This window comes from Centruroides vittatus, unplaced genomic scaffold, assembly GCF_030686945.1.
Source record: "Centruroides vittatus isolate TY-2023 unplaced genomic scaffold, ASM3068694v2 scaffold_324, whole genome shotgun sequence".
Taxonomy (NCBI): domain Eukaryota; kingdom Metazoa; phylum Arthropoda; class Arachnida; order Scorpiones; family Buthidae; genus Centruroides; species Centruroides vittatus.
Window position 1 is genome coordinate 104,407 of NW_027122701.1, and position 24,655 is coordinate 129,061.

The following is a 24,655-nucleotide window of genomic DNA, read 5'->3' on the forward strand; positions in this document are numbered from 1 at the left end:
TTGTAATTAATATTATTTTTTGATGAGAAGGTTGTCTGTTAAATCTATTAAATCATTTATTATAAAGATTTTTAATATTTCAAATTTCTCCTATTAAGATATGCATATATTTATCATGAGACAATAAGTAATCATCTTGTTCAGTGTTTTGTCCTGATTACTTTTGTCAGCTGTATTGTTTAATTTTATGAAAACAAATCTATTCAAAATGTGAATTGAATGAAGACAAATATTCTAAAATAAACCATAAAACATTATGAATTTTAAATTTGGAGTGTAAACAATAGTATGCTTGATATTGAAACTGTTCAATCTTAGCATATTACAAACAGCATTTTAAAGTATTTTAGTTCAACTTTTTACGTAGTTATTACAGAACAGATAATTAATCTTGCAGTTAGGATAAAAACTGTTTTAAAAATAAAAAATCTGTCATCATATACAAAATAATTGTCTTATTTATTGAATGTCATAAACTTACGTGAATTAGTGATACTTCAATCTTAATGATGTGATTTATTGAATAGTCTTTATAAATAAATAAATAAAATGAGAAATTCTAGTATTTTTACTTTATTCAATGTAAAGTTGAAATAAAAATACACTGTAGATCTGCTACAATACAGCTTAATACAACGCAAAATTTTTATAACAAAGGTTGAATGAAAATAAATAACAAACAATGAATGCAACATTTCTGCATTAAAACTTGCAACTATATGGAATTATTGGAATTGTCATTTCTCATCTACCTGAAGTATAGTACTCTTCAACATATTGTAGAAAAAGAAAAAAAGAAATATTAATGTTAAAAATGTTTTATTTTCATTTAACATTTAAATTGTCATTCAAATACAATTATTTGAATTTGTTTTTATTTCAATCTTTAACCTATCCCATGTTGAAATTTTTCTCTGTGTGTTGTGCCATGTTGAATTTTTGTCAATGTTAAGCCTAACGAAAATTACATATTTTTGAAAAAAATAATCGTGGCTATTGTATTGTCCAAAATTACTTTTTTTTTTGCACAAACAAAATAGATATATTAATAAATGTAAAAACAAAAGGTTATATTTCGAAAGTTAGTTTTAATATAAAAATTATAACAATAATGACATCTAGTTTCAAAAACATTCTGATGCTGAAACGAGATATCTCGGGTCCACAGGTCAAGGTCATTAGGTCACGACCCAAGATATGTCAGGAATACCAGGGAATAGGTTAACTGAGGAAGCTTTTCTTGCCAAAAAAACAAAACTAATTTTAATTGATTAAAAAAGTATTGTGAAAAATGTGAAATTATTTATTTTTGATTCAACTATTTTTCATGAGATAAAGTAAGAAAGTTAATTTAATCCTAGTAAACAATCAAAGGTTGGCTCTCAGTAGTCAGATGGCTAATCAGTTAAGGCATCAGCCTATTGCTCTGAGGACCTGAGATCAAATTCAGCAACAAGCCCAAGAATTTTACACAGGCAGTCTATCTTAGATATGCAAGGTCCCATCCCTCACCATCAGGCTGTTTCTAATATGGGCCTGGCCAAACCAATGATGAGCATGGTAAAAGGCACTCTTAGTGCTTACAGGGTGGAAAGAGTAAAGAAAAAATTGTTTGAATTTAATGTCTTTCAAATTTGAAAGAAATCTTTGATTTCAGCATCCAAAAAATCATAGTGGTATTTATTTCATATCTATTACAGTAAAATATATAAACTCAGTATATTGTGGGCTCATTTTTAATACGGACCAAAGTTTTGGATTTTATTATCCACATTATACGTGGGTTGTTCAAAAAGTTCCCAAACATTTTGAATAGCGCACCTCCAGTTGGTTATTTTTTAATCTGCTTGGAGCCATTGTGTCCGTGGAAACCTTCCAAGTAACATGTTTCAACCCGATATCTTTTTTTGGTGATTAGTTACGGTTGTTTATGTGAAGTGGTATTCGTAGGGTTCGACGAAAAATCGGATTTGCTGAAATGAGCTCTTTGAAGGCGCAGCATTGCTCTGTGAAATTTTGTGTGAAACTCAGGAAATCCTTTACGGAAACTTTTGAGTTGATTACCAAGGTCAGAGTGGGTGAAACATCCCTTGCTCCAAAACAGCTTGACAAGTTTTGCTCAAATGTTAAGGTGATGGTGACTGTTTTTTTGATGCAAAGGGGGTTGTGCATCATGAATACCTACTTACAGGCCAGACAGTAAACATGGAGTACTACCTGGGGGTTATGAAACACCTAAGAAACAGAATCAGGCGAAAACGGTCCAAACTTTGGAGGAGCGGCAAGTGGTTTTTTTTTCACTGTGACAATGCTCCGGTTCATTTGTCCCTCAGAATTCGCAAGTTTTTGGCCAAAAACAAGACCGCTGTGCTTCCCCATCCACCCTACTCACCTGACTTGGCCCCATATGATTTTTTCATGTTTTGCAAACTAAAAAACACGCTCAAAGGAAAAATATTTGCCACAATTCCAGAGTTAGAAGAAAAATGACAGAGGAGCTTTTGAACATTCTGGAAAAAGCATTCCAGGACTGTTTCAAAAAGTGGAAACACCTTTGGGATAAGTGTATACATTGGGGAGGAGACTACTTTGAAGGCGGACCCTTACAAATAAATTGTAATTGAAGTACTTTTTTTTTGTAATAAATAAAGTTCCTGAACTTTTTGAACAACCCTCGTATAGTTCTGCAGTATATTGATGCAATGTTTTTAGGCAATAAATTTATTGATGAAATGGTATCTCTTAATGCATGTTGTTGATAAACATTTGGACAGACCCTAAGATTTACTTATTTACTTTAACTAGTCATTTAAGATATTTTTTTATATTACATTAAATTTCCTGCTGAAAAATCAGTTTTCATTTGGGATTTTATTAGGTTATAAATAAAATGTTTTTAAATAATATATCTAGTTTTTTAAAGATATTTGTCAATGTTATTTATATATTTTGTTTTAATATTGTAATAATAATTTCTATTATAATAGAATAAATGTAATTGTTTTACTCTATGAAGTGTGAAATTTGACAGTTTTTCTATATTGTTTTATTTATATAATATTTTATTCAATTGTTATTTCTAAAAAAATATTGAAACTTTGTTTTTATTATTTATGTTTTAGTTATTTATATTATAATATAGATACAAAAAACTAAAAAAATATTATATACATTTATAGCAACTCTTGATGATATTAAATTATTATTAGTTCAATAAAGTGAATTCAATTAGATTATATAAATGAAGCAAATAATGTATAATATTTTAAACATTAATTCTTTTCAGATGGTATTACAGAAAATAATTTATCAATTCAGCATCCTCTTTCTTTAAATACAGAAAATGAATTGCCAGCATCAGATTCTTTTGTGAGTATTATGCAAAAAGTATAATAAATTTTTTATTCACATATATTGAGAAATTTTAACTCTTTAAGCTCTAAATTTTTTTCTCTGTACTTGAAGATGAAAATAGCGAGGTTGAGGCCAAAGTTTTAAACGTGAAAACGTGTACGTCGGACGTTCGGCGCCACCTTCCTGTAAGCCTAAAAGTTTGACAATGGTGTTTGGAAAGTCAGTGGAATCATGCTTGACATTCCAAACGCCATTGTCAAACTTCTAGGCTTACAGGAAGGCAGCACCGAACGTCCGACGTACACATTTTCCCGTTTAAAACTTCGGTCTCAACCTCACTACTGTTTTTACCCCTCAGACTATAAAGGGAACTTGTATAGAAAAACTAGTTAAACAACTTTCTTTTTGACTGATTTTGTCTCAAACAGATGTAGCCAATTTTGGCTGATTTCATGTTCAAAGAGTTAATAACATGGATATAACTAGATAAAATATGTATATATTTATTCTAACAGTCTAATGGAGCAGCAATCTTTTAATTCATTGATGATAATCAGATCATTCCAATGGATAGAAGCTTCATGATCTTTGTGCTAAAGCTGTATTTCCTGAATTATCTTTATACACTGGATTATGGTACTCTTTCATCTTTTTGCTTAATGATCTAAACATTTAACTATCAGTTTTATTATGTGGGCTCTACATATAGATTATTAAAACATGTTTAAAATTTTGCAAAAAATGCCAATAATTATGTTGTTTATTTTCCTGTTTAAATTTTGAATTGTATAGAGTTTGTTTTTATTTTCCACTTAGTGAATGAATTTAAAGAAATAACAAAGGCTTTGTCCTGAAACAGTTGCTGACTGGAAATCTAAAGTTCTTAAAGGCTGTATTTTGCTTGTAGTAAGCTTCATATAGTAAGCTTTATGTCACTTTTTCTTAGATAAAATTAGGAAACTTTATTTTTTGAACCTTCTAATATTGGAGGAAAATTATACAGAATTACTTACTTAACTAGTATAATATAGTTAGGGTATGTCATGAGAATGTACACTAAGAAGGGATTTTTTGAAATCTCTTGTGGGTTAAGGATTAACCAGAAGAACTCAGCTTCTACTGTACTATTTTAGATGTGGTTTTTGTGTGTTTTTGCAGGAAATTGAACATATTTTTAGACCCATCTAAAAATTCTCTAAGTGTCTTGGAAGAGGGGGGACCTAATTCTTGCACCTTGTGAAAATGAATAAGATCGGCTATAATCTAATAATCTTAAATTCACTATCATTACTTTTTGCCTAAGTGATGCTGGGTTCATCTGCTAGTTTTTAATGTTTTAAAATGCATGTTTTAATATCAATTATTTTTGGCATTTATGTAAAAATGTAAGACATATCTAACATGTCAAACTGTAAGCTGGAGATTGATCTAAATCAGGTGTGCACAATCTTTCTGTAGTAAAGGGCCACATGACACTGAGAACAGGATGAAATACTAAAAACATAAGATTTTGTAAGATTGTAATATAAGAAATAAAATTATATACTTTTTTTTTATTTAAAGACAGATGAAGAAGGTAATAAATAATAATTAATTTATTTAATTTTAGTGAGAACTTTGGGATGCAATTTTTTGACCAGTTTTTCACTATTAGGAGGAATCTAGATGTTGCAACTTGATTAATTATACTCATTAATTACAATTTACAGCTTCTACATTGCCAAGTTTACTAATTTGTAAAGGAAGTTCCTAACTACAATGGAAAATTAATCTTCAAATTTGTCAGTTAGAGCCTTGTGACATTTGTTCCAGTGGCTACATGGAGTTGCTGTAAATTATTCTGATGTAATTACATTTAAAAATCTTGATAATATGCTGGCTATAAAAAAAAATCAAGGACCACAGGTTGCCTATACATGATCTAAATTCTGTGGAACACGTAGATTAGACTGACAGTTGAATATTAAGAAAAATTACTTTAAATAAATAAAACCAAGATTATACTCATATAATGTGCTTGATAGTTTTATATTACTAAGAAGTCCTATATTATTTTTTCTCCTTTATGGATTTTTACTATCTTATTATTTAAATATTAAATATACTTAAAAAATAACAATAAAGTACATATCTTTTATTTTACAGATTTCATCACCAGTTGGAGAAGAAACAAATTTTTCAAAAACTTATGGACAAAATGGAGAAAAAAAAATTAAAGAAAATAAAATTCATGGTGTTTATTTGACACTAAGTGATAGAGAGAGAATCCGAGTATTTATTCAAGATTTTTGCATTCAGGGCCTTTTACCTTATGTGGAGAAACAGATTCGTAATTTAAATGATCAGGTATTAATTCTGAAAAAAATTTTAACTGTTAAAAGTAAAAACAACAATAACAATTAATAAATATATTTGTTAAACTTACAAAATGTAAGAAAATTCTTAATGTAGACAATATATAAAACTGTCTTCTAACTTTTTTCTTTTGCACATATGAGAAAATTAACAGTTCCACGGCAGAGTCGTCCTTTTCTTAGGTTATTTGTCCTCCTCAATATGTAAAACTTTTAAAAATCTTTCCTCTGGCAACAGCACAATTAAAAAAATAATAAATACATTTGATACATTTGAAATAAATTTAACTTATTTGTTTTGGCCATTTTTCATCAACTATATTTGTTGTCATTAAATTATTATAAACTAATCAATGAAACTAAAAATATTGATATTATCTAATGCAATTTTAAATGAAAGTATAATTGTAATGTTTGTTGAAATTGTGATTCATTCTTCTTTCTGTTAATAGTTTTCCATAAAAGACTGACAACTTTTATAATAATAATTATTATTGAAAAATATGTTTTATTATTGATTACTACTAACTAACTAAAACATTTTCAAATGCATTCAATTCTAATAAAACAGAAATATTTAAAATTTGAAAAAGTTTAATATTATTTAATCACAATACACATCAAAGCTCAAATTATATTCCAAATTTATTAAACAAAATTGTCAGAATATTTTTGGCTATAATTTTACTATTTATGACATACAGTTTTATGTTAATTCTAAATTTGTATATGTAGAGATAGTGGTTCAGATAACATAACTGGTAATATATCTTCTCAGCTTGCAGGAATTGCAGATTCATGTCTTGTTCTAGATCAATCTCTTTCTTTCAGACACATCTAAATTAATTAAATAAATGTAAAGATCTTCATTTTCCTGGAATTACTCAGTGCAGCAGAGATGCTCAAACAAAAGTTTTTTTGTGAGGACTGCTTGGCTTTTTTCAAAACTATTTTTTTAGTATAATAGATAAGGGGGTTATTTCCTAGAAACTTCATCCACCAGTATGGCTAGCTCAATTAAAAGGTTTCTGGTTATGAGGCTGCAGAGAACTTAGTTTTCTGAAATTCTACTAGATTTATACAAGAGGTGAATTTCTCTTGGGCAGGACAATATATAGTTTAGGATTTAGTGTAAGGTTGGAAGATATTATCTACAGAAAATTCAGTCAATTCTCATAGGATAAGAATAATATCACATTTTAATGAAGCAAATGAAAATGAAATTTGGTGTACTCTATGATAATTTGATACTAGTTATAATTTGTTATCAATATATCTTACAAATAAACATAAAATTTAGGCATTTGAGGAAATTATGATAGCAGATATTAATAAGAAATTTCAATTTTTTTAGAAATAATTAAATTATTAATTAGGATTGTGTATTGAATAAAATTCAATGGACTTATTGCAAAAATTGATGGAAAAATAATTTTAATGGATCAAATTGTATAACAAAAGTTTAAAAAAAAATTATTGTTTTTTCAAGAAATTATCTTTTTTTGTAATATATAAAACAGTTTTTTCAAATATTGAAAATTTCATTATTTAAATGGAATTAAAATGACAAAGGAAGGTTTATTTCAAAATTGTATAAAAAGCTATGTATTTTTTGTAATTTATATCATCATTAAAATATAGTTTTTTTTAAAAAATCTTAAAACTTGTATTAATACAGTAGAGCGTCGTTTATCCGAAAGCCGATTAACCGAAATGTCGGTTAGCTGAAGGCTTTCCAGTTGGACTGTGTCATGCTGAATCGAACGTTTTTGATACTAGATTAACTTTTAAAGTATAATTTTTTTTTGTTTTTATATTTTTCAATATATTTATTTTGTTTGTACAAAATAAAGAAATAATTTTTAACGATACAATAGCCACGATTATTATAATAAAAATTTTTGTTAGGCTTAAAATCGACAAAAATTCAATGCGAAGCGACATGCAACAGAGAAAAATTTAAACATGGGATTATATTTTATATTTTATATATAGGTTAATATATTTTTTCATATGTAATTGATTATCCGAAAAATAAGTTATCCGAACAACCCCGGTCCCCAATTGATTCGGATAAACAACGCTCTACTGTACTTCAGAATCTATACTGATAAATATTCTATGTAGTGCTGTAGTACATACAGACTTTTACAAAATATTAATTTATCTGAAATTTGCATAAATACAGTAGAGCATCGATTATCCGACCCCCGATTAATCGACTTATCGGTTAACCAACCGCGTTCTAGTCGGCAAATTCAAATGTCTGCTAGTGATGTGGCGCTACAATATTTGGTTATGTCTTGGCTACTTTAATATTATTTTTGTTAAATTTTTGCATGTTTTAGCTGGCAGCACTGGCTCGACCATGAAAGGGAGGCTAGTATTTAAACTAGGCCTAATACACTATACTAATAATGTATTTTTTCATACTTCTTGGTTATCCGACTTTTCAGTTATCCGACCAACCCTAGTCCCCAATTAAGTCGGATAATCGATGCTCTACTGTATACCATATTTACTCGCATATAAGACGAGGTGTGATTTTAAAGATCAAAATAAAGAAAATTAGATTTATTAATGTAATTCTAATTCTGTTTCGTTTAATCACAAGTAAAACATCAAATGCACATAAATGCACACATTGTCCTACAAAAGTTACTGGCATTTTAAACTTTAAGGAAAAAATCTTGTAAAATTGACATAATTTGTTCATGTAAAGCTGGACAATCGGGAACCTTTTTTTACCAATTCTTAACAGTCGAATCCACTCTCCATCAATTACACTTACGAGTTTCTCCAAATTCTGATTTTCGAATAATCATCCGTTTTCAGATGGGAATGGATTAAAACTTATATTGGGCTCCTGTGTGATTTTGGAATTTCAATCTGGAATTCAATTCAAAAGTTTTGCTTATCCTATGGCTATTCATCTTTACTTCTGACAATATACAAGAATGATTCAAATGACCCAGATAAAATACTCATGTTTTTAAATATAAGATGGTAAGCATCTGGTAAAAATTCAAATACACTGTTCACAGACTTTATTTGCAAAAATACAAGGAATCTTTTGCTCACACGTATAGGACAACCTAGGAATTTGAAGCTGTGATAAATGAATAAAAACCTTGTCTTATATACAAGTAAATATGGTATATGCTTGATAGTTAATTTATTCAACTAATAAATCTGATTTGTTTTTCATTGTCCTCATTTAATATTGTTTTAGTCATTAATTGTTTCCATATTCAGGTAGCCAACAGAAAGGGCATTCATCGTTCATTATTTAGTGCTACAAAAAAATGGTTTAGTGGAAGCAAACCAGGAATGCAAGGTCCAACATCTTCAAGTACTTCTGTAATGTACGTATACATACAATTTGGTTATTAATTTTTTTTTAATTAGAATTAATTTTCTTCTCTATAAACATTGTTTTTTATGATTATATTGAAACAACTTCTCAACTGTAAGAAACCTTGCATTTTTTGAAGTTGAATGTGATTTAATCATTTAAAATTAAGAAAAATTAATTCAAATATATTAAATTAATAACTCATCAGAAGCTTTTAATTGTTTTGACAAATTTAGTTTATAATGTTGCTAATACAAAAATATTTTTCAGTAACTACTTATTTTAATAGAAAGAAAATTTAAGTTGAAGTAATGGTTTTTTGTAGTGCACAGATTTGTAAATCTTTGTGTGTAACTTTAATTAATGTATTAACTTATTTTTATTTTTGTTATTTAATTATTTATATTTATGATGTGATATTAAACAAAAATAACTTAACTGTAATATCAAATAAAAAGAATTTCCCAAAACTGCAAAATATTTTTTTAAATTTTAAACCTATAATTGTAATACTGTTCATGTTATTTGCTTCTGATGATGAGTTTAAGTTGAAAATGTTTTTGTACAATAAATTTATTGACTTATATTTTAAAATTAATTTATAGTTTTGATTACTAATAAATTGTTTAAGAGGATTTCATTCTTTTTCACTTTAGGTGCAAATCTAATGTTCAGTTGCTTGTGTTAAAACATTTGCTATTCTAGTTGTGCAAAAGCATAAACTTTTTTATATTAAAAATATCTATTTTATTAATATAAATAACTTCATTAGAATATAAACAAATAGCAAATTATAATTTATAAATTAGCTACTTCATAATTTTTCAAATTAAATTATGCATTTAAATAATTTTATAAAATATAATAAATAAAATTATAGCTAAAAAATTAAATATGTAATTGATTTGACTAATTAATAAATGTTATCAATGCAATCAAATATTAAATTATTTCTTATATTTATTTTAGTATGAGATTATAAAAATTCAAATGATTGATTTTAATGCTTTTATTTTTGTTTGTACAATTGAATTGTTTTCAAGTTACCTGTATTTTTTTTTTTGCTACATTTTACAGATAAATTTCAGTTGAACTTTTTAAGGAAATTGTATGCATGTGCAAATTGTTTTCTTACAGCAGTTACAAATTTTTGTTTTAAATTTCATTTTATCTTATTTAAATTAAATTAAAATTACAAAAAAAAATTTTTTATATATGTATGAAATAAAAATAAATTATGATAAAGACCACATATACATTTCCAGTATATATTTATCTACACTATAATATATAGAATGGGAATGTTTCTTTGTTTGCTGGAGGTAATGTTGCAATCTGCTGAACTGATTTTTAAAATTCTTTTGCTTTTGGAAAGTTTATTCCTTCCAGATGAATATAGACTATATACTATTTTCATATTAAAAATGAAAAAGGCACAAGAAATAATAGGTAAAAACACCTATTATTTCTATTTCATTGTCATATTGTCATTTGTCTGCTCTGTTCAAGATCAATCTCCTTCACCTTATTTGGTTTCAGTTTTGAATTTGTGTAATTCAGATAGTTGTGTATATGTCTTGTTTGTATTGTGTTGGTCATTCATTTCTTATAATAATACTCTTATGTTATCAGATACTTACAACTATAAGGAGCAAATTTACTTCTTTTAGATGAAACTAAACTTTTTTATGTAGGCTTATAGTATTTTATGTTTATCATTTTAGTATTAATTGTACCATATCATTATTTAAAAGTAAGAATTTTTCTTGTTATCAAATATCTACCTGCATAAATTGAGTTTTTTAGTTACTTTTCAGGTGTGCACATCTACAAACCCTCAAACCCTTTGACTGATCTGGATCAAATTCCTTATAGTTACTCTCTGGTACTCTACAGGAATAACATGGACTACCATAGAACTCAGACCTTTCATTCTTTCTCCCTGCAACTCACAAATGTTTTGAACAATCGAAACAAATTTTGCATAATTACTCCTTACAATCCAACAAAACAAAATAGATTTTGCTAAATATTACATAATGGAAAGGGGAAATGCAGAGACATTAATAAGTCAGGGAATAATGTCATAATTGATTATGGAATGTCAGGGAATCACAGATGGAATTACCAGTACAGATCTTGTTAATAGTTTTATAATAAAATTAAGTTTTGCAATAAATATTGTGATTACCATTCTTTCATTTTACATCAAAGATATTTAATTTGCTTTTTTAATCATAGAAAATTTATTCATCAATAAACAAGTAATTTGTTTTTAATAGTTACAGTCAAGATGCACCAGAATTACAAGTACGTAAGTTAGGTGATTTGGCTTTCATGTTTCAACTCTATGACCTAGCATATCAAGCATATCATAGTGCAAAACGAGATTTTAGTAATGATCAAGCTTGGCTTCATTATGCAGGAGCAACAGTATGTATGAACTTTTTTTGAAATAAATTTTTTAAATTTGTTCCAGTAAGATATAAAAAGACCTAGCCAAATAAACGTAAAAAGTGACCCTAAACCAAATTGAATTTTATTATATGGTATATGATTGGTTTCTCTTGGCATAAAACCATAATGTAGGAACTTTTAAGTCTTTAAACTCTTTTTTTGTTTAATAGAAATTTAGGAAAGTATGATTTTAGTCTTTAATTTTTCTTTTTTTATGAGCATTTTAAAAAGATACCAAAAATATAGTGTCATTTACATTTTCATTTTATATCTGAAAAAATTTCTTTTAGATTTTTTGGCACATAAGCCATATTTAAAAAATAAATAAAACTTCAAATACATTTTTCTCATTGAAAATATAACAGTACTGTTTCCATTTGATTTCTATAAATATGTTTGCAAAAGTTGAAAAACATATTTTTTCAAATTTTTTAAATATGTGGATGGAAATTAAAAAATTAAAATCCAATTTTTTTTTATAATGAAAATTTTTATTTTGCTGTCAAATTATGAAAAAGTTGTTATGAAATATTTCTGTAGATATATCAATCAGAAACTTGTCCACATAAAATATTTGCTTATTTTTTGAGGCAAAGGCAAATTATCTTTCTGAAAAGATTTGATAACTTCGTTGTATTGAGATTAGTTTTTGTTTTAATCCAAGTATTACTGCATTAACACTACTAGAATATCCAGTACGAAGTTTATACAAATAAGCAACCAAAGCTTGAATGACAGCTCTCACATTGCAAATTATTCATAGAATTCATAGAAATTCATGAAGTTTTGTTAGGTTTTCCCAAGTGAACCTGGCAAATATTTCAAAGCATTCCTCCAAAAGTGTAAAATTACCTACCTTATAATTTATTGTATTTTCACTATTTACTGAGATACTTGAAATATTTTTCAGTTTATCAATATCTAGTTCACTGGTATTTAAATGTATTTGTAAATTATTTAACTCTTTTCCAAATAATAATTTCTTTATCAAATGACTGATGCAGCAACGAATTTCTAGATCTATAAATATTATTCTTTTTATAAATGATTGCTAATGGGCATCAAATGAAACAATGATAATTTTAGTTGATAATCCACAAAAGAAACAGTATTTGTGACTTGAAACAGCTTTTGAAAATGGCATTTCTACATATTCAATTTAGGGTTTTTGAAAATTTTTTTTTTTTCTTTTTTGAAACAAATGACATGTCGTCATCTATTAATGAAGAATCTTAAATTTGAGAAGTAGATGTTCCTGATTAAAATATTGGCATTTTTTGAATGTATGAAAAATAGAAGGAACTTGTCTTGAGTCTGTTACACTCACAAGACTTATCATTTTATCCAACGATGATTTCAAGAAAACAATGAACAAACTTATTTATCTTAGTTCAATAGGAAAATCAATCATAAATTGTAAACAGAGCATGAAGCATACTTTTTTGCATATCACTTCCTAGTATGAGTGAAAAATCATAATAATAAGTGTGGTAAGTGATGGCTGGTTCCTGTTTTCATCTAACACTAATTCATAGCAAAAATAAAGAAATAGAATACAATATAATAATATTAAGGTTTAGGAATGACAAGATATATATTTTTGAGAGAAAAATTGTAATTAAAAATAATTGAAAAGCATTATTTTTTGATTTTGTAACTTAAATTTTGTTTTAAAAAAAATAAGCAAATTTTAGACACCAACCAAAGCTGAATGCTATCGGGCTAGAAATGGCATATTTCTAAATAAATTATGCAAACAATTTGGCACTAGAGGGAGGCATTAGGCACCATTTCTTAATAACTTTAATAATTATAATTTTTAATTAATTTAGAATTACTGAAAGAAAAAATCGGTAAGCAGGACTTGAATCCACAACTCCTGCTTACTGTGCAGATGCGTTGCCAGTTATGCTGCCTGGACCTCCAGTCTGATCTCCTCATCCAGTATATATAAGCTTACGTTATAACCATCAAAGTTATTACAGTGCTGGATGGGGATGCATCCAGTGCCCACGTCCTGTAAACATCTCCCAAGGCACTCAACCGTCCATTGCAAACCCCAGCAAGGCGTATATATATATATATATAAACAAACAACATCACCAGCATGGTTGGTGTATATCGGGTTTAGCAATGTTGTTTGTTTATAAGCAAATTTTTTATAAGGATGAGTTTTTGATTGAAATAACTACAAAAATATTCCACAATAATTTTTAATACTGTTCTACTCTCCTATAGACACCGGGATTTATAAACTACAACTCCAAAAACGAACCTGTTACCGGTGTTCCTTGCAAAAATCATCTCACGATTGTCTCACTAACGTTTTCGAACTTATAAAAGTTCTTCTTCAGGTGAAGATGGACGAATTTGAAATACAGTTTGTCAGCAAAATAAAGTTTTAATTATAAAAAAAAAAATCAGTTTTTAATTTATCAACTATCTATTTTTTAAACTAATCTTAAATAACAGTTTTCTTTCAGATTTTTTAATCTCTTGAAAACATATTTATATAAAAAAATGAAGACAATACTGTTGTATTTTTGATGAGAAAAATGTATTTGAAGTTTTATTTATTTTTTAAAATTTGGATTTTGCACCAAAAAATATGAAATAAATTTTTTCATATGTACAATGATAATGTAAATGGCACCATATTCCTTAATCTTTCAAAAATATTTATGAAGTAAAGGAAAATTAAAAACTGAAAATTGTATTTTCCTCAGTTTCTATGAAACAAAAAGGCTTAAGGACTTAAAAATTGTTACACTAAGGATATTTATATACTATATGAAAAATTTGACTTGGTTTGTGACACTATTCACATGGTTATTCAGCTAAGTGCTTTGTAATATAGAGATAAAATTTAAAAATAAAAATATATTTAATTATTTCTGTAAAAATTTTCAGTTGCATTATAATTATTAAATCATTATAATCAGGTTTAAGTTATTATCAAATAAATTCAATATTTTACATGCATTATTTTTGTAAATTTATAAGTATAAAATAGAATTTAATATGATTAGAGAGATAAAACAATTTATTTTCTTAAGAACAGGGTCTGTACAGTCCCGGAAAGTCAGGGAATAAGATTTTTAGCAGAAAAAGTCAGGGAATCACAGATGGAATTACCTGTATGGACCCTGTAAGAAATATTAAAAACAATCCCATCTTTGTAAAAAGTATTTACATAAAATAAATAATGTGAAAATCTTATTTCTCTCAAAGTTACTGATTTTGCTTCTAATTGAGAATGATTTTAAATACTGCTGTTTAAAGAAATTGCAATACTGAAAAGAATGTGTTGGATTGGTTGAAAATTTGCATAGTGGGTAGGTAATGGTAGAGAATGAAAATAACAAATAACTACAACAGCAGACATATGCAAAATTCTTGTGTCATATCCATTTAACCATTCTGACATAGGTATAAATAAAGATTATGTAGTTCATGTGTCTAAGGTTAGTCATTAACAATGCAAGACACTGAGAATTTTCTCAGTGTCTTGCATTGTTAATGACTAACCATGTCATGCTGCAGCAGGAAAGATCCATAAATATAGATATTGAACTTAAAGCAAAGCAAGATTATGGGACTTCACAAAGATGACTTGTCCTTCTGAAGTATTGTCAATCATGTTAGATGAAATGCAAGTATAATGCTGTAAATCTAGCTTCAGTGGGAAGAAAGTTTTATGCATTAACATGATGAATCATGAGCAAATGTTACTCAAATGAATAAGTCTGGGACTTTTATGGCATTAGCAGACCACAGAGCTCCATTTTTGCACTAATGCTTAGGTCTCTCCTGAGCATTAGTGTAATAATGGAGGAGCATCACACATTAGGAAATGTCTTCAAGCCCCATAAAAAGTGTTTTTGTTGTAGAGGAGACTGTTTGTCAAATCTGTTGTCAAAACTTTGTTGACTATTTCATTTATGTCAGAGGAAGAAACTGTAATGATGACAAGAACATGGGAACTGAGGAAACAATTGGTATCAGTGTTTTTAGACATGTTGCAATTTAATTTGATGTATTATGATAGTTGTACTCTTGTGTGGAGATGCTATGATGAATGGTTTCTGAAAGCATTAAATTTTCTAGTGTTAAATCACTTTGACTTGATGTTGGGTGCTATTTGTTTTAATTCATACTCTTGTCTTGTATGCATCACTAGAATTCTGATCAATGATTAGCACATCAAAGAGATTTTGGTGGCTGAAGTTATGCCTTACTTGCAGATACCGCTAGTATCATCTTTTAACAGGACGATACCTGATCACATGTGATTCAGAAAGTTTTGCATCTCTTGGATGAAAGATATGTTACACTTCTTCCCTGTCCTATGAGATCACTGGATTTTTATTGCTCATGTCTAAAGCATTGTCACTTGGCAACTTGCTTGTCATGCCATATCTATATCTACTGAGGTCTGAACAGAGACAACATGATATGAGATCTTATTTGTTGGCCTGTTTTATGCATTTTTGCAAAGCTAAAAAGCCTAAGTGTGTCTGGAGGAGCATTGCTGGCATGAGTGAGGTTCATACTCTTTGTTAATCCATAGTGCAAAAGTGCAAACCATTTTTTTTTTTTAAGGAAAGATAATTTTGGTTTTGATCACTGTAGTATGTGGAAAGATATCCTTACTAGCTGGAAATGGCTTAATGAAATAGCATCATGCTGATCAAAGCAGACAAAAGTAGAAGTATAGTCTTATTAAAGAGGTCTGCATACATCAAGCAAATGGAGAAATACAGGTATCTTTCGTACATCATGGCATTTCTTCAACATGGTTTTGCTCTAACATGATTGGAAAATTGAGGATATCCCCATATAACACAGTTTCCAATTTTTCTCTAACACAGTTCAAGGATTTGTAAATCCTCCATACAAAATTTCAGTTTTTAAGTACAAACTCTGTTATTCAATATTTTTTTCTTTAAGTAAGCATGCATGTTGTCTGAAATTTGCCCACAGATTTTAGAATATTGAAATTTTCAATTCGTTTTGTGCCTTTCATCAGATTTACTTTAATGAAAACTGATAGTGCAATTTTTTCTTCCTTGTTCTAACTTTCCTTTCAACAAGGTATTATTGACATTGCTTTCAGACATTAGCATTTAAGATTTCACTGTGTTTTGTTTTTATAGATTAATCTTCATATTTAGTAAAGTTTATTTAAACATGTTTAGGAAAGTGTTATTAATCTTTTTTTTTAATCATAAGTAAGTAATCATTTGTAAAAATGAACAAAATATAGCAGTATCTTGGTACTTGAACAATTCAGTATTTGAACATAAATCCTGGGAAAAAATTTTTCGGTACTTGACTGAACAAACACAACCTGCTAAAGCAAATTTTCAATTAATACCATATTTTTATTTTGTCATTCATAAAAATTTTTTCTGATAAAAATAAAAAATACGAGAAATGTTGCTGATATTTCTGATCAAGCTCAACAAAAAAGCTTAGAAGATGGCAATACTTTGTAAAAAGAAAACTCACCCATTCAACTAAAATTAATATTAATGTATAATACAGCACTTTTAATAATAACTGTTAGGTAATTATTGATTGCTTTAATAAACATATCTCCCTTAGTAACAAAAAACAATAGTATATTTTTGTTAACGTTTGGAACCTAACCCTATGTTCTATGTACTACAGAACATAGGATTAGGTTCCTTTGTTTAGTATAGCATGTATTTGTGTAAGACAGCACTTTTTCAGAAGTAACTACCATGCTATACGAGGGATACCTGTATATATAAGGTAATAGATGCATACGATTGAAAATGGGTTTTGTAGATATTGTAGCTACAAAGTAAAATTTTAAAATGTTTGCTCTCTGGATTAGCAAAGAGTATGAATCTCACTCATGCTAGTGTTGCCTCTCCAGATACACCTAGGCTTTTTGGCTTTGGAAAGATGATATGTGATACCAGGATACTAGAAACAGCCATCCAGGATTTCCCCATTCAATATCAAACTGCTTAAGAGCTGTTATTGTTGCCTATGATTGAGAGCATTCTTTATTGACTATTGTCTATTCCTCTGTATTTACAATTTTGTATTTCTAATCATTTACATCTTGTATCACATATAATGTATTGTATAAATCTCATTTTGTTATCTGGTATCTTTTTTGGTGTTGCAGTTTTTATAAACTGTAGTCTATAATAAATAAATATAAGAACATAAGTTTTATATAAAATTTATAATAGGGTAAACAGCACAGTTATTGGCCACTTAAGGAAATTTTAATTTTAAAAATTCAGTCAAAATATGACATAACAGAAAAATTAAACACAAGAAAATTTATTTTATTATGATTTACTGTAATCTTTATTAAAATTATGTGAAAAGAATCCAATTATTATATAAAATAAAATTTTGTTAGTAATAGAAGTGATTGTAAATGCTGTGGACTTGTGGACTAGCAGATGGATTTTCTCAATACATGTAATTTTACTCAAACTAAGATTATTTGCATGTTTATTCTTGATTTTAAAGTTTTCTTTTGTAGGATACTATTAATTTTTCATTTTTGTTTAATGTCTGTTAATGTCTACATATAATATCAGTGCTCTCCCCAAACCAGTTTTAGCTGATCAACCAGCTAAAACTGGTTGATCAGCTAAAACCAGCTAAATATTTTTTCCAACCAATGATCAATCAGCTAAATATTTCTTTTAACCAATAAAATAAAATAAAAAATACTTGTATTATTTTTAAAGATAACTGGATTATGGATTAGTACATTATTGAGTATTATTTTGTTCTTATTAACTGAGATTTGTAAAGAAATTTGCAATAGCAGTTAACAAGCAGTACAGTTTGATCACCTGAAATTTTTTTGAAGAAAACACTTAATATAGTACTTCAGACATATACAGTAGTTAGCTTATTAATAATAATCATTATTATGGATCCACATTATTTCTTTAAAGTAGTAATATAAATTCTCTAATAATGCTTTTCAAATAAAAATGATAAAAAATGCAACATATTTCAAATTTTATATTTTTTTAATTTAAATTTATGTGAGGTGCATAATTACTCTATGATGAATTTCAGTTTATCTGAATGGTGCCATATTGCTTTTGAGATACTTGATGGTCAAACTTGAAATTTGTAATTTTTTTTTATTTAAACAATAACTTCACACAAAAACCGAAAACGGTGTGTTATCATATATAATTACCATTTTCACAAACGTTTTCGAACATACAACCGTTTTCGAACATACAATAACTTCACACAAAAACCGAAAATGGTTTTTGTGTGAAGTTATTGTTTATTCAGCGCGGTGTGCGATTGATGAGTATATTTTTTTATTTAGTAGCTGTTACTATATGATTTTATAAATCATCTAATTTTTAATATTTCTGGTATCACCTTTTGTATTAAAATCAGCCATTTTCATTTTCTAGACAGTTCATAATGTGTCTTGAAAAAATGATAATTATAGACTTATATTCTTTTGAAATTTATCTATCATAAGGAATTGTTAACAACCATTTATCTCTACTGTAATTATATGTAATTATAATAATTGGCCAATAAAATATCTGTAACACAATTCTCCCTCTTTCTCTATCTGTGTGAGTTAAGAATATGTGAACTTCATGTGCCTTAAGATTGCTAGTTGTCACAAATATAATAATGAGTAGATCATTTTTAAGTTTATATTATCAAAGAGAAATTTGGGACAAATTTATTTAGTTGCAAATCTCTGATAATTATTTTGACTGGAAAAATTAGAAATTGATAGTCTGTTGACAATGGGCTAGAGTAATTTAGTTGATAATCTTATATATTATAATTTTAAAAAAATTATTTATAGTACTGACTTAAATATCATAATTACTGAGTATATTTACTTAATTAATTTTAATTTTATTCTTTAAAATGTATAAAATTATTATTTAACTATTCTTAGGAGATGGCTGCATTGTCAGTTTTTATGATGGGATCTTCATCCCAAAGACAATTTCCAACACATTATATGGATTCTGCTATTACAACGTATTTAAATACATGCAAGTAAGTTTCTTAAATAAAAATTATTTATTTATGTATTTAGTCATAATGTCCTTTTAAAGTTAGAAATTTGATATGATCATAGTTTCTGCATTTTTATTACCATATCTAATCAAACTACATGTAAATTTTTGCTATTGACATAAGATTAAATGATTAAATGATAAATTAATTTAGATTTATTAAATTATTTATAATACAGGGTCATTATAATTAAAGTTTCACTTTGAAATGGCCATTAAAGGAAAACTACTGGACAGAATTTTATCAAACTTGGTAATAATTTACAGGAAGTCATGGGATTTTATTTTTTGGAAAAAAAAAAAACAGTTTAAAAACTCACCACCAGCAGGGAATAGAGCTGTATGCAATATTGTTAAACGAAATAAAACACAAAGACATCGGTTGAAAATGTTTTTAATCATTTCTAAAACATGTTACAAAACATGTTCAATGTGGTGGACACCATTTTTTGAAAGCAAGTTAAATTCCTTCTGATATGCTAAGAGCTACTGTTGATAACACAGTAATGCAATTTAACTTGCTTTCAGAAAATGGTGGATGCTACATTGAACATGCTTTGTAACACATTTTAGTAACGATTAAAAATATTTTCAACCAATGTCTTCATGTCTTATTTTGTTCAACAATATTGCATACAGTGCCATTCCCTGCTGGTGGTGAGTTTTTGAACTATTCAAAGTGAAACTTTAATTATAATGATCCTGTATATAAAAATAATAACAAATATGTTTATGAATAGTATAAATATTTATATATAATATGATTTGTTACATCATTTGATATCTGAGTCAATAACTTTGTTAACAAGCTAGATCAGGGGTCTCAAATTTAAATGCAGCAAAGGACCAGTCAAATATATGTATATCAGACATGGGCTGTATTCAAAATTATTCAGTAAACCAAAACATACTGTAATTATAAAAAAAACTTTAACAAAGGCCCTTTTTTTTGCCAGGCCTTTATTACATAGATAGCCTAAACAGTTAGATGTTTGAATGTTTTTATTTGTTTTAATTCTTGCATGATGTTAAAGATAATGATTTTTAGGAAAGAAATCATCAAGGCCTCAGGCCTGATATGAAGTCTTAATGGGCTGTATCCAGTTTGTGGCCTGATCTAGATCATCAGTGAGATCAATAGAAGGGAAATCAATACTTATTTAACTATTAAAAAATAACATTATTTTCAAAAATTACTTCAAATATATAACTGATCTTATAATCTTGTTTGTGCTATACACTATTATAGAACTATAATTAGTGCAAACATTTATTTATAAATTGGAACTGTATTGTTTGTCTTCAATTAAAATTAGAAATTATGTCTATCTAACAATGCCTGTCTTGCTGTTATCAATTTTATTTCACAAGATTATTTCACTTTATTACAAAGGTTAAGTGTTATAAGCAGGACTAGTTTTACCATTGGATGAACTTAGGCAATCACCTAGAGGCATCAAGATACAACAGTGCATCGCTCAAGAAAAGATAGTTCAATAATTAGTGTTAATTAAAAATGTTTTAAAATGTTTATATTGATGATATTTTATAAATATCGACATGTATGGGTGTTTGTGTGTGCACTGCTGTGAGTATGCAATATGTAGACAATGTATAGAGGCACCTAAATTTTTTTGCATAGGGGCATCAGATAGTCTCTCACTGGTCCTAATTATAAGCTATTACTAACAACAAGATATGTATTGTTAGATTAACAACTTCAGAGATTCATAATAAAATTATGTTATTTTTAGAAATAATTAACTATTTTGTTTTTATATAATAGAATGCAGAATAAATGTTTATTTTATTATAATTAAAAATTGTTTAGTAAAGATAATATTTTAATTAATAAAATAGGATATTTAAAATTTTTAATTTTAAAATTATATTTTGTGATAATGAGTTATCTTTTTTTTTTCATACTCTGTTTGTTACTCTACTGTCATACTCTGTGATAATATCTATTAAGCATTAATGCCTTGTTACTTGTTTTATTTCATTTCATGAATAACTTTTTATTTATGATTTAGATCTTCTGTATTTGCTACCCGTGCTACATTACTTAGCACAGAATGTTTAAAAAATAAAGGTTTGTATAGTGAAGCTGCTCTGCATTTTATACGTATGACAAGTGAAGATTCAGATCTACGTAGTGCATTACTCTTGGAACAAGCTGCTCATTGTTTTCTTAATACAAAGCCACCAATGATTAGAAAATATGCTTTTCATGTTATCTTAGCAGGACATAGATTTAGCAAAGCTGGTCAGAGAAAACATGCTTTACGAGCCTATAAATTGGCAGAACAGGTAGGATTATTACACACTATATTTGAAATTATGAATAAATGAAATGGAATATTGTATGTAAAATTTATCATTGTTCTTGTAGACATAAATTTGAATTTTGACTGAAAGACAATGTCTATAAATTATTTATAATTTATTTTGAGTAATATTTACAGTATGTATACATTAGAAATTGTATGAATCTGAAAATTGACTTGTCACAAATTGACTTATACAAAGTTTATTGGTATTGAAATTTTCACTTGGGCCTAACACCTATACAGTTTAATGTTAAGCTTTCTCCTTTAGTAAGTCAGTTTTCCAGCAAAAATTCTTAAAATTTTCCCTATGTGCTTTTGCTGTCAACAATGTCAATGAAATACTTGAATAAATCATAATCACTCTAGCCACCTGCTACTTGCATTCTTCCATATTGTTGGTTGTGCATGTTAGCAGCTGATGTAAATTCATATGGTACAGTGAGTTTTTGTGAGGCTTGATGTTAGAGAAAATGTCAAGTGAATGTTTGAGTTTGAAAGAAAAAGTGTAGTTAATTAAAGATATGGAAGAAAAGCCAAATATAATGAAGAAACTCAGCAGAGAATTACAATTTCCATCTAACATGATGTTAGTGATTTTGAAAAATAAGGATGCCATTGTTGAAAGATGCACAACAAGCATTAACCCTCAGGGCAAGTAGCTGAAAACTTTTCCAGAAGTTGAAACAGCTATTCTGAAATGGTTTCAGTGGTTACAAGGAAAAAATAACAAAATTTCAATAAGCAGAACTCTGCTAAGGAAAAAAGCTATGGACTTTGCAAAAGTTTTTTGAGTGGAAAGTTTCAGTTCTAGTGCTGGCTGGCTTGAAAATTTCAGTGTCAGGTACAACATTGTCTTCAGAATTTTGCTTGGGAAATGCAAAAGATGGGAAAGCAAAAGATGTGCTTTCCAAGGACTGCAAAAAATGGGAAGAAGAAACCTTACCCAAACTTCTTGCAGATTACAAAGAATTTAATGTTTTCAACATTGATAAAGTGGAGCTCTTTTTTAAATGTTTCCAAACAAGATTATGATGATTAAAAATGAATTGTGTTCAAATGGAAAATTAAGTAAAGAACATTTGATTGTGGTAATCAGAGCTAACACTTCTGGAATAGAAAAGCTATCTTAGTTGGTGATAGGAAAATACAAAAATCTGCATTGTTTTGAAAATGTGAAATCTCTTTCTGTATAGTACAAGGCAGACAGAAAGACATGGATGACATTGGATTTGTTTGAATCAATTCGGACAGTCAAATTCAGTATATTTGGAAGTTAGATGCAATGTTTTATTTCAAGAGGTGAAAAGTTTTATTGTTAATAGACAATTGCCCAACTCATGGTGAACTTTTTAATTTAAAGGCCATTAAGTTGGTTTTTCTTATAGCCAAACTGATCAAAACTGCCCACATGGTGGACAGTTTAGTGAAGCAGCCATCCTGCTTCTGTCAGCACAATAAATGTCATCTTTCTCAAACTCTGTTAACTATGAATAATGCTTTGACTGCATCATAGAGGTATGCTTAGCATTCAGAAACCTCTAAACAGTGGGTATACTGGAAATTCTGAACATAGCCAGTCTCTGTGAGCTTTTTTTATGGATACTGGGTTAGCAGTTTTAGAGCACTCAGGTGGTATTACCTGTTTTGCAGTTAGACCACAACTGTAATTGTCTACAACATGTCTGAGCTTTCTGAACTTTCTGAACATTACTACAAAAATTGGCATACAGCTATCAAACAATTTTATCTGGCTGCATAACTTTTTGTCGGTGAATGAATGTACAGAAAATTCTCATTAGTTTGAAATTTGAGGGATGAAATAATCATGACTTGGATAATTTGAAACTTGATAATTCAAAGATTTACATATATTTGTACCATATGCCAAATACCACAAAACTGATGTAATTTATTAAGCAAATAGTATATGGCTACATATACAGAATGCTATTTTTGTTAATCTACATATATAAATGAGGATGTTTGTTTGCTATGTATGCCTAAGCCACTTGACCAATTGCTACAAAACTCAGCAGTTATGTTCATATACTTCTAACTTAGATAATGTCATATATCTCATTTCAAATTATTGATTGGATTTCTATATATCAATTAATTTCTGTCTACATTCGATTTGCTCGCTTTACATTTAGTTGTAAAGCCAGCAAATTGAAATACACCTATTAGGCTGAAAGACCGAAAACACTCATTGAGAAAAAGAAAACAACCACGTGTTGTGGCTAATTCAAAACGGCCATGAAGTGAAATTTGTGTTGTGGCTAATTCAAAACGGCCATGAAGTGAAATTTGTGTTGTGGCTTTCATGATATTTGACCATGATGCATTGTAGTGATTAAGAAAAGCCATAATGCGTTCTGAACGTTAGCTAATGCAACAATGATACGAAGGATAGGTTGACCATAGGTTGACATGCTATCCATAGGTTTTATAAAATGTAAAGATGAATTCCTCAAAATGTAGCCCAAATTATTTTTAAAGTTACCGAAAAAGTAGTAAGTTGTCCAAATGTAGTAGCCTAGAGTCTTACAAATATCTCAATCTGCTACTTATAGCCCAATCTTGTTATCCCAAAAACCAGCCATATTTTATGAGATAAGAGAAAAAAAGGATAGTTCATGGGTAAGGTGACACCTGAAAATGTGTTACTGTAAAAGCAAAGCCATATTGACCAGTTTAGAGTTGTTCTTGGTCTATTGTTCTCTTATAGCATGG

The 24,655-nt window shown here is 28.1% G+C and overlaps 1 protein-coding gene across 1 annotated transcript in view; it reads left to right on the top strand.

Annotated features, from left to right (window-relative positions):
- Window positions 1-24,655, top strand: part of l(3)76BDm (trafficking protein particle complex subunit 8 homolog l(3)76BDm) — a 127,452-nt gene that overhangs the window by 43,940 nt on the left and 58,857 nt on the right. Inside the window, exons 7-12 of the mRNA XM_067286038.1 lie at window positions 3,287-3,369; window positions 5,500-5,700; window positions 8,964-9,073; window positions 11,346-11,496; window positions 19,469-19,572; window positions 21,626-21,902. Coding sequence (XP_067142139.1) covers window positions 3,287-3,369; window positions 5,500-5,700; window positions 8,964-9,073; window positions 11,346-11,496; window positions 19,469-19,572; window positions 21,626-21,902 — 926 coding nt within the window. The remainder of the gene's footprint in view (window positions 1-3,286; window positions 3,370-5,499; window positions 5,701-8,963; window positions 9,074-11,345; window positions 11,497-19,468; window positions 19,573-21,625; window positions 21,903-24,655) is intronic.